The sequence below is a fragment of the Nuphar pumila genome, chromosome 6, assembly GCF_984573655.1.
Source record: "Nuphar pumila chromosome 6, dmNupPumi1.hap1.1, whole genome shotgun sequence".
Classification (NCBI taxonomy): Eukaryota; Viridiplantae; Streptophyta; class Magnoliopsida; order Nymphaeales; family Nymphaeaceae; genus Nuphar; species Nuphar pumila.
This window is the reverse complement of record NC_143254.1, coordinates 22,785,307-22,801,253: the sequence shown is the minus strand read 5'-3', so window position 1 is coordinate 22,801,253 and position 15,947 is coordinate 22,785,307. Positions and strand designations below refer to the sequence as shown.

The 15,947-nt window shown below is 37.8% G+C and overlaps 1 protein-coding gene across 2 annotated transcripts in view; it reads right to left on the bottom strand.

The window, feature by feature from the left end:
- The window catches only part of LOC149834320 (protein STRUBBELIG-RECEPTOR FAMILY 6-like), a 50,106-nt gene extending 48,654 nt beyond the window's left edge, over window positions 1-1,452 (bottom strand). The window contains exons 1-3 of one of the 2 annotated variants that reach the window (XM_090011338.1): window positions 1,108-1,452; window positions 380-515; window positions 84-155 (exon numbers count right to left, since the gene is read on the bottom strand). In XM_090011338.1, coding sequence (XP_089867464.1) covers window positions 84-155; window positions 380-515; window positions 1,108-1,189 — 290 coding nt within the window. In that variant the 5' untranslated portion in view covers window positions 1,190-1,452. The remainder of the gene's footprint in view (window positions 1-83; window positions 156-379; window positions 516-1,107) is intronic. The other variant, XM_090011339.1, reaches the window with a different exon arrangement.
- Window positions 1,453-15,947: the final 14,495 nt, after the last annotated feature.

The following is a 15,947-nucleotide window of genomic DNA, read 5'->3' as shown; positions in this document are numbered from 1 at the left end:
GCGCCATCAAATTTACACTTGAGCATAAAGACCCTCACCAAACATGGAATGAAAACTTGAGAACTGAAGGTAGAGAGGCTCACAAGTTAATCACAGACTTCAAAGTGTCGAGATTGTAGCTCATCAACCCGTTTAGTCCAAGACCAGATAGTTTGCTGCTCAAACTCAAATAAACAGAATAGACACGATATGCAGCTAGTCCTTTGCATCCAATAGATCGTTATACATTCAAAAGACACATAAATACTAAACATGACGGCTCCTTAAATTTCTTTATGGAAAATTTGGTTCTAAGCAGAAATCTTGCCCACGAATAAGACCTTGAAACTAAGAAAGGAATAGAGGAAAGTTATTGGAAGTTCTAGTACGGATTGTTTACATTTCTGTAACCGAAGATCCAGAGCAGGTGACGCCGAACCAAGATTGAGCACAGGGATCGCCTTCTTCGCTAGAACTCCATCCACTTAACTGAGAGGGATGGCCTAGGTTGTTATACAAAGTGTTGAGAGCAAAGACTGCATGAAACATGACACATAAATATATGAATAAATGAATAAATAAACAAAATCACTCAAAGGAAATAATCTTAGCTCTTTGATTTAGAAAGAAAACAGAGTAGGATCATCCAACCATGAACATGGCCAACAATCAGGTTTTCTTCTAAAAATTTAATCAAGCCCCACTTTCTGAAAACAATCAAAATTTTCATTTTTAATGCGTACAGAGAAAAAAAAAATTGAAGGAAGAAACGATGGTTATTTCAACGTCGTGGTCTCTCTCGCAATGTCACTCCAGAAAAAATCACATGCGATGCCCAATTCACATGGGAACCTCTTGTCTTGTGTCCACTCTTTTTTTCTCGAATTTTCAATGATCATAATTTTTCTGCTAAACCAACCAACCAAACAGTCCAAAGTAATCTCTTCGAACCAAGGAACCAGAATCACACCCATGCATTCATCCTAGCGAGAGAAAAGTAGTAATTTTGAACAAAGACATATATACAAGTCCTTTCGAACCTTTACACACACACACACATACACACATACACACACACACACACACAGAGTTCCGCTGAGGTGGGTAACAAGAAAATCGACGCCTCACCATCAGACTGATTTGTCTCACTACGAACGAAATCCAGATTCCACGCCAAGACGCAGACGAGTAGAGTGAGAAACCTCCACATTTCCTCCTCCTCTTCTCCCCTTCTCCCCCTCTTCCCCTCGCCACAACCTTACATAAAACAACGTACAGAACCGAAATCTTCACAAGCGACTGAATGAAGAACCAGAATTTGCTTTGTCCCCACCACCTCTCTTTCTCCCTCTCCCAATGCCAAACTAACGGCGGTAACAAAGTCAGAAAGGAGAGACAGAAGACAAGGAAAAGAAGAACTCAGAAAATAAATGGAGTTGAAAAGATGAGATAGTCTTTGTGTTCTCACTCATCAGTCAGTCTCAGCATTTCCCCCCGAGACCAGAAGACTGCAAGTAGAATGCAAAAACAATAAAAAGAAGGTGGTTGAATGTAATAATGAAAACGTTGGACTGATCGTGGAAACAGCTGAATCTCTTTCCCCAGCAGAAAGTTTACCGGGCTTGCCTTGTGACCTCTCGCTGTCTCCCATTTATCCGTGTGGAGCATACAACTTGACAAGTTGCGTTTGGAATTTTCGGGGTTCTTGCTTTCCTTCGTAAATTTTCATTTCCTCTGCGGGAAAGATACGATTCACTCTGGACGTGCGTGATTTTCCTGCTTTTCGAAAAAGCTCTCTCGTTCTTTTCTTTTGGTGCGTCTCAACGCGCAACGATCGTGCCGCGCTCTCTTGCGATCTTAGCTGTGCCACCTGCATTCCGCCATGTTCAAAGTGGATTGCAGAGCAGCGTCGCACAGCGAGGGTCACACGGACACGACACGCATAGATTTTGCTTTAATATTTTTTAGTATGTGTTGCAATACTGTTAACAAATTAAAAAAAAAATCTTTATTGATTAAAAATATAGAAACAAAAAAACTGTAATCCTTGTATCTTATATTGTCAAAAAAGAATGTCAAACTTTCAAGTGAGGCTCGCATCACGTGTCTTCGTGTCCTTGTGAACATTGACTATTTCGTTTTCTGTTCTAAACGTCCGTCAGGTGACCATTTTATTTATGTATTTATTTTCTAGAGACACGTCTATCGGCGGAATTTTTGTCGAGAGAGAGAGAGAAAGAGTTGAATGACAACACGGGAAGAGAAGAGGCTGTCACGTCTGGATCCTCTCCTTGTGACCGTCATCACCGCTGCTTACATCTGGATCCTTTGTCATTCTCCGTTGCCCCAAACAACCTCCACCCACCCTCGACAGTATCCCGAATCAGCAAATGATGATAGATCCGATCCAAATCTCAACTGTGTCAAACCCAAAGGGCCTATCATTGGACATGCAGGGCATGTTTTTGTGCCACAGAAAGTCAGGGGTTTCCACGGGCCCCATGCATTTCTGTGGCCCCTACAACCTCCCGTTGAAACACGTGGATTTCTTAGACCCGTCAAACAAAGGGTCAGACTTGAGAAGCTCCGATCATGAAGCTCCTTTTTTGACACCCAAACGCACCTTTTGGGATGATTCCTAGGGATGGCAGTGGGGCGGGGCGGGGGACAAGGTTTCCACCCCCGCCCCGCCTCAAAATTTTATCCTCCACCCCCGCCCCGCCTTCGCGGCGGGGATGGATTTTATCCTCCACCCCCGCCGCCTTCATCCCCGTTTCATGTCCTCCACCCCCGCCCCGTCCCTGTCCCCGCCCCGTCCCCGTTTCCGCCTTCATCCCCATTTCATGTCCTCCACCACGATCGACGCAGTCTGCGCCCGGTATGCCTCCGGGAAGGCGGAGTTGAACCGCCTGAAAGCCCGCCTCGCGCTTTCGGCATCGATCACCACCGGCATCTCCGCCATGGCCGCCACGACCTCACTCCACGCCATGCGCTCGTAGTTAGCGACGTATTGCCGAAGCTTCTTGGTGTGCATTCGCACCCAAGCGTCGCCGAGGACGAGTCGGAGATCGGCGACGGCCCTGCGACGGCCAACGGTGGAGGCCTCCCCCTGCGATGGCCAACGGTGGTCGGCGACGGCCCGGCTACAATGATAATGCGGATGGGGAAGGGGAAGAGGCGACGGCCCGGCTCGGCGGCTCCAGGGTTAGGAAATTAGGGTTAGTAAACAGTAAAAATATAAAGGGTTGGGGGCGGGGATGGGGCGGGGCCGGGACGGGGATGGGCCGGGGCCGGAGCGGGGATGGACCGGGGCGGGGCCGGGGCGGGGATGGGGCGGGGCGGGGGAACGTGCCAGTCCATCCCCGCCTCCACCCCCGGACGGGGATGGATTTTAACCTTCGTCCCCGCCTCCATCCCCGTTTCATACCCTTCATCCCCGGTCCAAATGGGGCGAGGCGGGGCCCCGCTTTCCCCCGGTCCACTGCCATCCCTAATGATTCCCGGTGAAATCCAAAAGGGTAAACTCGGTTCCGGGTCTGACCCGAGAGGCTGAAAAGATGGCTTTGAGGGTATTTCTGGTCATCTGTAAGATCCACGTAGGATTCAGCCAGTATTGTGGTGGTTGGCAAGGCCTCAACATCTCTCTCTCTCTCTCTCTCTCTCTCTATATATATATATATATATATGCACTTTTAAGAAAAAATAACCCTAATAAAAATGATGCCTTTTCTTAAAAATTTCACAATTTATCAAAATCAATGACCAAAACTACAAATATTCTATTGTAAAATGATCATTTTAACCTTCACCTATGCAAATTTTCTTGAGATATGCAAATTTTCTTTCAAATATATTTTCAAGTATTGCATTAAAAATTAATGACACTTATTTTTAACACAGAAAATAAAAAATTTGAAAAAACATATAAAAAAAACTAGACAAAAATATCATTTCAACGATACATGATTCACTAAAAAATGATGAATCAATGTTGAGATATACTCCTGACAACATTCTTAAAATAGGAGAGATTAATAAGCGCAACTATGCCTATACTATTTTCTAACTACCTATGCCAGAAATTTGAAAAATAATAAAAAAAGATAAAAATAAATCAAGGTATTAGCTTTTCAACTCCACCAAGATCACCTTTTTTTGATAAGCGGTTAGGAAGAAACATCATCTGTGAGATAAACTGTTTAGTTATTCTTGTCTGTATATCATATTTTTATTTTGGTCTTAGAACTCAAAAAAGAAATATAGATCTAAAAATAAAAACTATTTTATATAAAAATATGAATTTTCTCATATATATGCAGATTTTCTCTCTCTCTCTCTCACACACACACATATATATATATATATAATTCCTCTTATATATGTGAATTTTCTTATAAAACTATGAATTTCTTTATATATATGAGGATTTTTTTCTAAACATACAATATTTCTCTTAAATATATGTGAACTTCCTATTATATATATATGGATTTCCTCTTAAACATGTGAAATTCATGTATATATGAGAAACTTCATATGTATTTAGAAGAAAATTCGCATATATGAGAGGAACTCTACATATATTTGGGAGAAAATTTGTATGTATAAAAGAAAATTTGAATATATAAGAGAATTCATATGTTGAGGAGGAAATCCGTATATATAAGAGGAACTTTATATATATATATATATGAGGAAATTTGCATATTTTCTGCAGAACAGTCTTTGTTATTATATTTGTATCTCTCTGATATGATATAAAAACCGTATGTTTTTATAATCGTTAGAAAACTGAGATATAGACTTATAACTTTACTATTTTGAGTCTAAACCAAAAACCCTTACAAGGTTCTCAATTTTGAGTTTTAAAATTGAAACAAAAATTTGCTCTGCAGACAAAACAACCAAACAATTTATCTTCCAAAGGATGTTTCCTTTCAATCGCTTATCAGAACAAGGTGATCTTGGTAACATTGGAAAGCTAACGCTTGAATATATATTTTTTATTATTTTTTTTTAAAATTTTTGGTATAAATAGCTAAAAAATAGTATAGAACAATTAAGATGGGCATAATCATGTAATTTCATCTTTTATTTTAGGAATGCTATCAGGGTCGTATCTCAGTGTTAGTTCATCATTTTTCAGCAAATCAAGTGTCATTGAAAAGATATTTATGTCTAGTTTCTTTATTTTTTTTATATTTTTTCTGAAGTCTTTCATTTTTGGATTAAAAATCAGTGACAAAATCTGTCAAAAATCTTGGATGAAATACATGTGCACATGTTTGAGAGAAAATTCACATATCTAGAGAAAAATTGATAAAATGATCCTTTTGCATATAAATATTTACAATTTTGAACATCAGGAGGATTTCAAAAATTATAGTGTAATTTAAAAAATATGTTATTTTTGCTGTATAATACGATCATTTTATGATGGTATACATAGATTTACATAAATTTAAGCTCCAAAAAATAAAATCTAACCATTGGATTATTTTTAACATATTTTATTTATTAATTATATATGTTAAAGTTGACTCAAAGTTTTATATCCTTTTTAAATCACCTTTATTTTAATCAAATTGTGAGCTCTTGTGTATTGGACATGATAAAACATTGGAACATAGTAAATAACATATGCTAAACACAATTGGTAATTAGATATATACAAACAAGAGCGTGTAGTACAGTACCATATTATTATACAAAACTACCGTATATTATTCCTATAAATATTTTCAGTCAACACAATGACGCTGTCCTGCTTGAAATTCAGTTCGACTCATCCTGTCGTCATACCCCTTCTGATGAGTTTTTCTAATCTAATCTAACCCCCACATATGGCTTCAGCATGATCAAATTTGATACATGTTTCTTGCAAAAGATATGATTTTTTTAAATTAAAAAGTGTTGACATTTTTACAATTGTTGATTTTTGAATAGCCAAAAATTCTCACACACAGATTGGATTTGAATGATTCAAATGTTGATATTCACTAAATGAACATTTATAAGACATCTATGGGGTTAGATTTGATTAAAACAACTTGCAGTAATAAGTTCTGATGTGGGGTATGATGTTGCAGATGACATATGGGATGGGTGGAATCATGTTGGTTCTGTTTGGCATCCAAGATAGCTAGTAGATCCCATTATACTGGGGGTATCAATGGGTCGGACTTTTGTTACTCAGGTGGGTCCAAAACTTGATCCAACTCCGAGGCACTGGTACCAAATTTAGACCCAAATCTAATTGGATCTGTCATAGGAAAATCAAACCCTGTTCTTATAAGGATTGCATAAACCAAGTCTGGCATAATAAATTTTCTATTTTTTTTTGCATTAAAAAATTACAAATCTTAATTGGCACTCGGTTGAACCTGGATCTGGCATGAGATTTTTATAAATCATACCCAGCTCCATACGCTAGTCGGACCTCATGGGTCCAACTCAAATAATTAACCAAACCACTCTTTTGCTACCAAACCCTATCCCTATTGGATTCAATAGAGTCTGGATTAAATCATACATGACCCATTGACACTCCTATACTATACAAAAGTACTACGCCTATGTAAAATTAGGGCTGAACGAACCGAACATGGATCATTTGGGTCGGCTTGTTTACTACAAGCCATGATCTGGCTTGTTAAAAAAAAAAACATTTTATAAGAGGTTCATTGTGAGAATGGGATCCTTGATCTGTTGGTTACAAACAAACCCAAGCAACCAGCCGAGCAATCATACGCTTTTTTAACTTGTATAATTTTTTTTTTTGGATTTGACGCCCATGGGAATCGAATCTTGACTGCACGTCTAGCAGCCAAGGCCCCATCCCACTAGGCCAACCCCACTTGGGACGGGTTTACATCACTTGGGCAAGGGTTCCTCATCATCAAAAGAAAAATCTTTTTACATTAATTTTTAATATTTATTTTTACAATTAGTTTTTCATAAACCTTAATATTAAGGAATTTGAATATTGTATAAATTCAAATAATTTCTTTAAACTTTAAATTGAACATCTAATTCCTAATTATCACATGAAAAACAACGTTCCGACTAAATATAAAAACTCAAAGAAAAAAGAAATAAAAATTGCAATAACCGTTATAATATTCCATTGAGGTAGTCAAATAAATAGGTTGTGTCAAGTAGTAAATATCTTTTCATTTGTTGGTTTAAATGGAACATTGGTCACAATTAGGGGTGTCAAGGGGTCGGGTTTGGTTTATACCCAGGTGGAACCAGACTTAGACCAGATTTTTGGGTATGGTATCGGGTCTGGATCCAAGTCTAATCGATTCCACTATAAGAAAAATCATATTAACTACATGAACCAAACCCGGTAAAATCATATTTTTTTTTTTTATCATTTTTACATTGAAAAATTGTGGGTCTTAATCGGAACTCACGTCAGGTCTAGGTCTGGTATAAAAATTCACAAACTATTACGGGTCCATGTATTAATCAGACCTTCGGGTCCGGACCCGATTCTTAATCGGGTATTCTTATTTATCACCATACCCAAAATCTACAGGGTTTGGTTCAGGTTGGGCCTGGATAAACCAGGCCCGTTGACACCCCTACTCACAATGTGAATCATTTGGCCAAGCCGATACCGATTCTTAAGTGAATCATTCTGGATCGGCTAAAAAATAATTAAAAAGTATTTTCGTGTCAATCAGAATGTGACACATGTTAAAACCATTAAAATAATATTTTTGTATTTTTTAGGCCACAACATGTATAAAATAATAAATATGGGTCGTAGTCATCACAATTGCAGGAGATGTGGTTAGGTGATGCAAACGTTTATCAATGGGGGCTCTGCTTGTCTGGTAGGAGCAGCTAGTACACGACACCTTGTGTTGGGATGTTGCAGGTTCAAAACCCAATGGTATAGTTGTATAACGGATAGAGGTCTGCCTCCAAAAGAAAAAAGAGTGGATAACGTTCAGAAATGCCTCTTTATCATTTGATCTGCTCTCCAAATAGCACCCCTCAATTTGATTTTTCTTTCTTATGCCATAGTTTTGAAAGGCCGGTTAGGCAGACCCCACCAATTATTATTCAACGTACCAGTGGGGTTTGAACATGCATCATCCCACCACAAGGTGACGTGCATTGACAGCTCCTACCAACCAGGCTGAGCCTCAGTTGGTCCACTCCCATTTATCGCTGAGGAAGACTCGACGACTTTCTCATAAAATTGTGTGAAAAGATAAGGTGTAATATGATCGCACAAATATTTGTGCTTTAATGAAATCATAACTCTTTTAGGATGTGTTTGATTGCTTGTCCAAGCTGAACAATGAAAACACAGCTGATCCAGTACAGACACGTTCTTGTCAAGGGACAGTACACACATGGACCCTTCTGCTAGCGACAATTTGTTACGATCTGCACCCCGTAATACATTGTCGTTATTTGGTTTTATCATGTCTGATGAATTAGGGATTAAAGTTAGGGGTGGCAAAACCTGACACGACCCGCCAACCTGCCTCTTAGGCGGGTTTGGGTTTGGCTTAAACTAACCCATTTAATAAACGGGTTGACCCGCCTAACCTGTTTATTAAATGGATCGGGTTCGTGTTAGGGGTATGCCAACCTGCCAACCCGGCTGACCCGTGTGGTAAGCGGGGTCCTGTGCGAAGCTGAAAGCCCAGGTTCAAATCCCTCTGCCACATGGGGCTTCAGAGATATCTGGTAGGGGTCTGCCTAAGCCCAGCTTGCCTTTAAAAAAAAAAAAAAAACTCGGTATGAAAGCCTTCTCACAGGACAGCTGAGCTGACCGGATTCTTCAGAAATATGTGCTCTTTCTCATGAAAAGCGCTTTCCTTCCATAGGAATGAAACAAACAGGCCCTTAGTGTCATGTTGTTCTTCATGTCTATGCTTGGGACGGTTATAACTAACCTTAGAGATTGAAGGTGTGCATCATGCCATTAATGTAATCTCATTAAGGTTTGATAAGAAGGTTTTTCATTCTAATTACCTTTAAGCGAGATTGAAGGTGACCGGAATTTTTATTGATCCATGACAATGGAGTCATTAAGTGGAAGGATTTTTAATACCAAGCATGGGGATGGGCCAAGTGCCACTTGAAGGTGAGACCCAACCCAACCACTAGCTCAATCGCACCCTTCAGTGAATGTGAAATCTGAAAAGAGGTTGGATCGCCATCTCTGGCAAAAACTTAGGTGATGATCATTTTGCAAGATATACGGGTCCCCCAAAGGCAAAGGTTCACATGTTTTTCCTTGTTGAAATTTTTATTTGCACTAGATCAATGAAGCATTCTCATATGGGGCAATAAAAACGCTCAATTCAAATTAAAATGGTGACCATATGATGCAAAATTAAACTAATACATATGAAATTTAAGGAAAAGAAGAAAAAATAATACCTATCATGTGCCCTTATTCCAAATACTAACAATCTTTGTTCATATCATAACTAATATCCTGCACCTCCCACCCATCGAGATTGAAGCGAGGCTCTCTCTCTCTCTCTCTCTCTCTCTCTCTCTCTGAGAACATGCCATCTTTATATAAGAACAGTAACCCCAGGTTCTTAATTATGAATATGATTTTTTTTAACAAATAGGAGTTGGAAAGGGCTTTCGATGATTACAAGACATTGGAATTTGGTAACTTTAGAAGTTATCTGTAATGGTGGCTGCTTTTGGTAAATAAATAATGTAAGTAAATATTTTCTGATCTGCACATAAATTCACTTTGGTAACTTTGGTAGAATTTTCTTAATCTCTCTCTTTTTGTCTTTGGTAACATAGGTTCCTAACTCTATAATTTTCTCTAATGTCCTTAGCATGTACATAAAGTTTCCTAACATCTGGAAGGGATGTCAGCACGACTATATCTCGCGTGCAAAGGAGAGATGTTGTCTCGCCACGTCGTTCACCCCGGACATGCAGACCTCGGATTTTTTCATATTGTGTCCAATGAAAATGGATTGCTAAAATATTCGGGGCCTAAACTGCTCGACAAAACGCTTATTCTTGTCTAATTGGATTAGACAGGAAAATTTGGATGTGATTGCTATTTGTGAAACAAAGATGCAAGATGTTTCTATTGTTTCGGTTTCAGAGCGGTTGAGGGGTGCGAGTTTCTGTTTTAAAGCGGTTGTTAATCATGCTGGGGGTATTTTAATTTTTTGGAAGTCTTCATTGGGGGCGGCTCAAATGGACCTTGGTCAGTTTTTTATTTTCATCGCTTTCACTGTACAAGCTCTGAATTGTATGGTCGTGCTTACTGCGGTGTATGGCCCAAATTGCGCTTCTAGGAGATTATTGTTATAGGAGGATCTAAATCAAGTGCTCACTCTAGCTGGTGATTGCCATATTCTATTGGGAGATTTTAACTGTTGATTGTCTATTCAAGATTCAAACAATTTAGTGATGCTCAATCCGTCGATTAGAGGATTCTAAGATTTCATTGCTGCTAATCAATTATACCCCATGTCATTGTCTGGAGAAAGGTTTACTTGGTCTAACCGACAGGCACAACCATATTGTAGGGTGCTAGATAGAGTCTTAATTTCAACTGGATTCCTAGAAATCATCCCAGATATAAAGAGGTGGATTATTCCCCCAACCGTGTCCGACCATGGTCAGGTGATCGTGCAGTGGGGAGGATGCTTTAGATCAGTTCATCGATTTTCTTTCGAGCAGTGGTGGTTAATTGAACCAGAGTTTCATTCAGTGGTTGAGGGGTCGTGGACTTCGAGGGTTCATGAAGACAAGGCTGCTATCCGATATCAAATGAAGCTTTTACGCCTAACTAAGGATATTAAACTTTGATTGCAAAGGTGGTCTATGAGTAAGTTTCATGAGATGGCTGAATGGGAGGCAGAGATCTCATCACTGTTCACCCTATTATCTTTCATCGAAGGATTGTTGAACGCGCAGTTAATGGGGTTGCAAAGCAGACTTGCTGATCGGACGACGTTATTGAAACGTTGGAGGATAAAAGAGGAGTTGAAATGGAAGCAACATGCTTGGGTGAAATGGTTGGCCGTAGGGAATAAAAATACTTATTTTTTCCATTCATTTGCTTTTGATCGGTTTAGACAAAGTATCCTTCAATCGATCACAATTGACGGGGTGTTGTGGGAAGGGCAGAATCTTGTGCCGGCGGTCTCTAACTATTTCGAGAAGCTTTATTCTATTTCACCAAATATGGGGGGTAATATTGGGCATGAGTTATTTTCTTCTCTTCAATCGGATCAGGTCTTAACCTTGCAACGTAGGTTTTCAAAAACAAAAATCATGAACGCAATTAAAGATTTGTCGGGTTGGAAGGCATCGAGAGTAGATGGTTTTCCTATAGATTTTTTCAAAGTTTTTTAGAGAGTAGTGAAGAGTGATTTGTGTACAGTGTTTGATGAATTTCATCGTAACTCTAGACTGCCTAGGCAGTGTCATGTCAGATTAATCTCCCTTATTCCAAAAGAAAGCCTCACCACAGATATTATGCACTTTCGTCCCATTTTCATAATGAAAGCCTTGTATTATATAGTCGCAAAGGTCTTAAAATCAAGACTAAAATTGGTGCCATCTAATCTATTTTTTGATTTTTAGTTTGCTTTTATTCCAAATAGGAGAGTTCAACAAGCATATATCTTGGCTTCAGAGGTCATTTATTCCATGCACGCGAGTCGTACTCCTTACTTCATGTTGAAGCTTGATTTTAATAACGCATATGATTTTGTGTACTGGCCTTTTCTTTTGCAAGTGGTGAATTACATGGGATTCAACAATCATTTTTTCATATGGGTGTCAAAGCTCCTTACCAATGCACAAGCCATGGTGTCCATTAACGGGGTAAAGGGAGAACAAATTTCATTGCAGTGCGACCTACGATAGGGATGTTCGTTATCTTCGCTTTTGTTTAATACAATAGCAAAAGGACTTGTGGTGGTTCTTAGATGCACGCAAACAAGGGGCTTCGTATAGTCATTGGATATCCAAGGTTTTTTTGAGCATATTATACAATATGTAGACGATATACTAGTCTTTGGAAGGGCTTCACTGCAGCAGATGCTTCACGTATGGCTTATTCTCATGTTTTTTCCAGCTTTGTCCGGGTTGAGGCTCAATGAAAATAAGTGTTCGATCACGCTTTTGAATGGCGATCCAACCAGTCAAAACGTGGCAGAAAAAAAATTCAACTGCGCTTTAGGGTCGTTGCCGATCAAGTACTTGGGGCTCCCCCTACAAGTCAAGCCAACCTCTAAAACATCATGGGCACCAGTTGTTGACAAGGTGTGTCTTAAGCTCCAGTCTTGGCGTGCCAGATATTTGTCTCTTGCAGGCAGGATTACTTTGATCAGGCATGTTTTGTCAACGATTCTGAAATTCTTCATGTCGGTTTGTGTCATGCCAGCCAACATTGAACAACAACTTAAGCGCGTCCTGTCAAGTTTTTTGTGGCGTGGTGTAAATGGACCTTATAAGAGGCACTTGGTAGGATGGGACTCCATCGTTATGCCAATGACTGGCTTAAGAATTTTTACTTTGCGTAAAAGGAGTGTGGCATTGGCTGTGAAGCAGTGTTGGTTGGCTCATACTTCATGGGATGCATGTGTAAACTTCTTTCAGTTGAAATATGGTCTAATCGATTCGCTTGCTGTTCGTTGGGGGGCTCGTGGACCATACACATCACATTTGAGGAAAATGTGGTTTAGGGCATTGCGTTTGTTTCTTGACAGGGATTTGGATGTGGGGGTAGACAGATCTTGGCTTCAATGGGCAGTCTCAAATGCAAGAGTTTTCCAAGTCCACAAGGTCTATCATTCTCTTTTACCTCCAGGTTTGAGCTGGATCCTCAAAAATGCTTTATGGGCAAAGGGACCATCTCCGAGGACCAAGGTATTGGCTTGGTTTATTCTTCATGATCGAATACAAACCCATAACAATATCAAGAGGATGGGGTTTCAGTTTTCCAGTTGGTGTGTGCTTTGTCGATATGCTGAAGAAGCCACACATCTTTTTTGGTTGTGTGAAGTGTTTCAAGAACTGTTTTCTAGAACTTGGAGGGCTCCATCAGTTGTTGTGCAGGAGGGCTGCTTTGCGTTAGATCTTATCCTCGGCCCTGCTATAATTAGACACGAAAAGAAGTGGAGGACTATTTGAAGAGTTTGGTTATTTACAGTGTGATGGTTCATATGGATGGCCAAAAATGATGCTACTTTTTGGGATGTCCCGTTCAACCTTAACTGTTTGACTCATAGGGTATTGACTGATGTGTATGTTATCTTACGCATATATCTCAAAGACTTGCCTCTGCCTCCAACCGATCCTCGTATGGATGTCTGTGGTCCTTGATGAGTTTTTTGTTTTGTGTTCGGGTTTTTTCTGTTTTTTGTGTAAATGGTGTTTTCATGTTTTGTTGTTGTGTTTGTGCTTGTCGTACTCAACGCTTTGTTGAGTTTCACTTTTAAGTAATGTTGATTGCTTTTCGGCTCTCTCTTTCTCTCTCTCATGTGCGTGATAGGGGTATTTGAAAAAATATTGAGAACTAAAAAAAGACTTTGAACCCAACAAAACTTCTACCTAATTTTCAAAAAGTTTCTAAGCCAAATTATTTTGATGCACCAATGCTCCCCCTTGTTTAAGAAGTAAGATTATACGGCTCAAGTATTCTTCTTTGCAAGGATCTAGCTATCATATGTTGAATCTAACCGTACACATATATATTTAATATGATTTATTTATCATGTTACTAGGTTTAATCATCTTTAAGATATACCATTCAATTTTCATGATCATGAGAAATCAATCACTCACAATTCATGAAGACAAAGATGGTTTAAAAATGGTCAAAGCATCAAGTTAGAGGTAATGCGGGAAGAAAATGGGGAATGGGTTGCCCCCTTTTTTTCGTTAGGTCATCATTGAGACCCTCCAAAAATCACAGTTTTAGTTTTTTTTTTATGTTAGATCTGAACCATCAGATGTATTTATCATGGCTTATAAAGAATCAAGCTTTGCTTTGAATTGATTTGATGTAAAAATGAGAATATTTAATTATCAAATTTCAGTACAATACCAACCATTGATTTTTTGTACCTCTTTAAAATACACATATGACCACAAAGATGCTCAATCAAAAACATGTTTTCTATTGAATAAGCAACGATAAATACATCTAATGGTTCAGATCTAATATAAAACAACTAAAACTTTGATTTTTGAAAGGTCCTAATGGTAACCTAAGGGAGCAGCACAATCTCCATTCTCATGTAGGAAAATACTAAACAGATCATGTCAAAAATGAAGCAAAAATTACTTTTTGCTTTTAAAGATTAGATCTATATAAAATAAAAAATACACCATTATAAGTTATACGTAGGTCCTAACCACTTCATCCTTCTAACCATCCTAACTACTTCCAAAACTCATAGTCAAAAGTTCTTTTTTTTTTCTTCTTTATTTGCTAAAAAATCATTGAAATAAATGAATTCATATAAAAATTCAAAATTTTTATCATAAAGTTTTAGTTATTATGTGTCATTATCTTCAACAATGTTCAATTGATTGAAATAACTAAAACACTATTTGAATCCACAACATTTTTAAAATACAAAGTTAATATTAGAGGTATATCGACTCTTTGAGGAGAAAAAAATTTGAACTCATTTAAAAATATAATAAAATGTATTTTAGTAATTTAAAATTGACAAGTGAAAATAACTCTTTTGAAACAAAAAAATAAGAATGTATTTTAAAAAATGCCATTGCTTTGAGGATGTTGTACTTAACTATCCCAATCATTTGGATGTTCTGAACATTAATATAACTAGTTTTCAACTATACACACACAAACATAAAATGTAGATTAGCTCCTCTATCATAGGACTTATACAAAAAAGTATATTTGAATTGTTACATCTGATTATCATGATGCAAGTAACACACAATATTCATTGGATAAAGCCATCTGAAAAGATCTCATGCGATTATTTCATGGAGTGGGTTGTAGCATCTTAGGTTGCATTTGGATGACAACTTATAAAACCTAGTTTTTGAAATACCTTGAAAACCTGGCTTTGATGGTTGGATGACAACAAATAACCTAGTTTTAAACCTAATTTTCTGAAAGGGCTGTTTGGATGACAATAAATCTGGTTTTCACCAAACAATAAGAGTTATATACATGAATATTGAATGGTCACAAGAATAATTAAAACAAAAAATACCCTTAATAAAATGGTTTACTCAAGAGAATCTGAAACCAAACAAAGCATGATCAAATATGTTACAAGGGTTCGTGATCAAATACGTTATAAGAGTTTGACCAGTCATTTGATTCAACCCAACATTATTAAATGTTTCACTAGATTTGGTCCTCAATATCTTAATAGGATGAATTGCACGATCCATTGTTTTGCATAAATGAAAACGTAGAGCGTATTTTTGAAAATGTAGATACCTAAAATAATTTTGAGTTCTAAAAGGTTTAAAAAAATATGTTTGCTTTCAAAATTGTTTTATCTATTTTGGTTTCTCTGTTTTGGTCTTTCATTCGAACAGATGTTTTTAATTCCAAGCAAAAATTGAGTTTTTAAAGTTTTTTAAAACAAGTACAAAATATTTTTTACTCTTATAGAAATGAAGTATTTAAAGTTTTTAAAATGAAGTAGGGAATATTTTTAATGACTATTAAAATTAAGTATTCAAAGTCTTTAAAATCAAGTTGTTTTAATACTTTTGCGGTTGTGAATTAGACGTTATTTTCATGAGACCATGATATTTTATTTTTTTTCTTTTGTGGAAAAACCTTTTATAACATAATTTTGAATTCTTGACAAGTACAATTAGATTTGGTTATGCTGAGTTTAAGGTGTCAGCCTAATGTTATTATTGTTAGTTCAATGTTTGAATATGCTTGGGCACACCGTGTGCATATATATGACATTCCTGTGATAGCCAGTAAATGAACT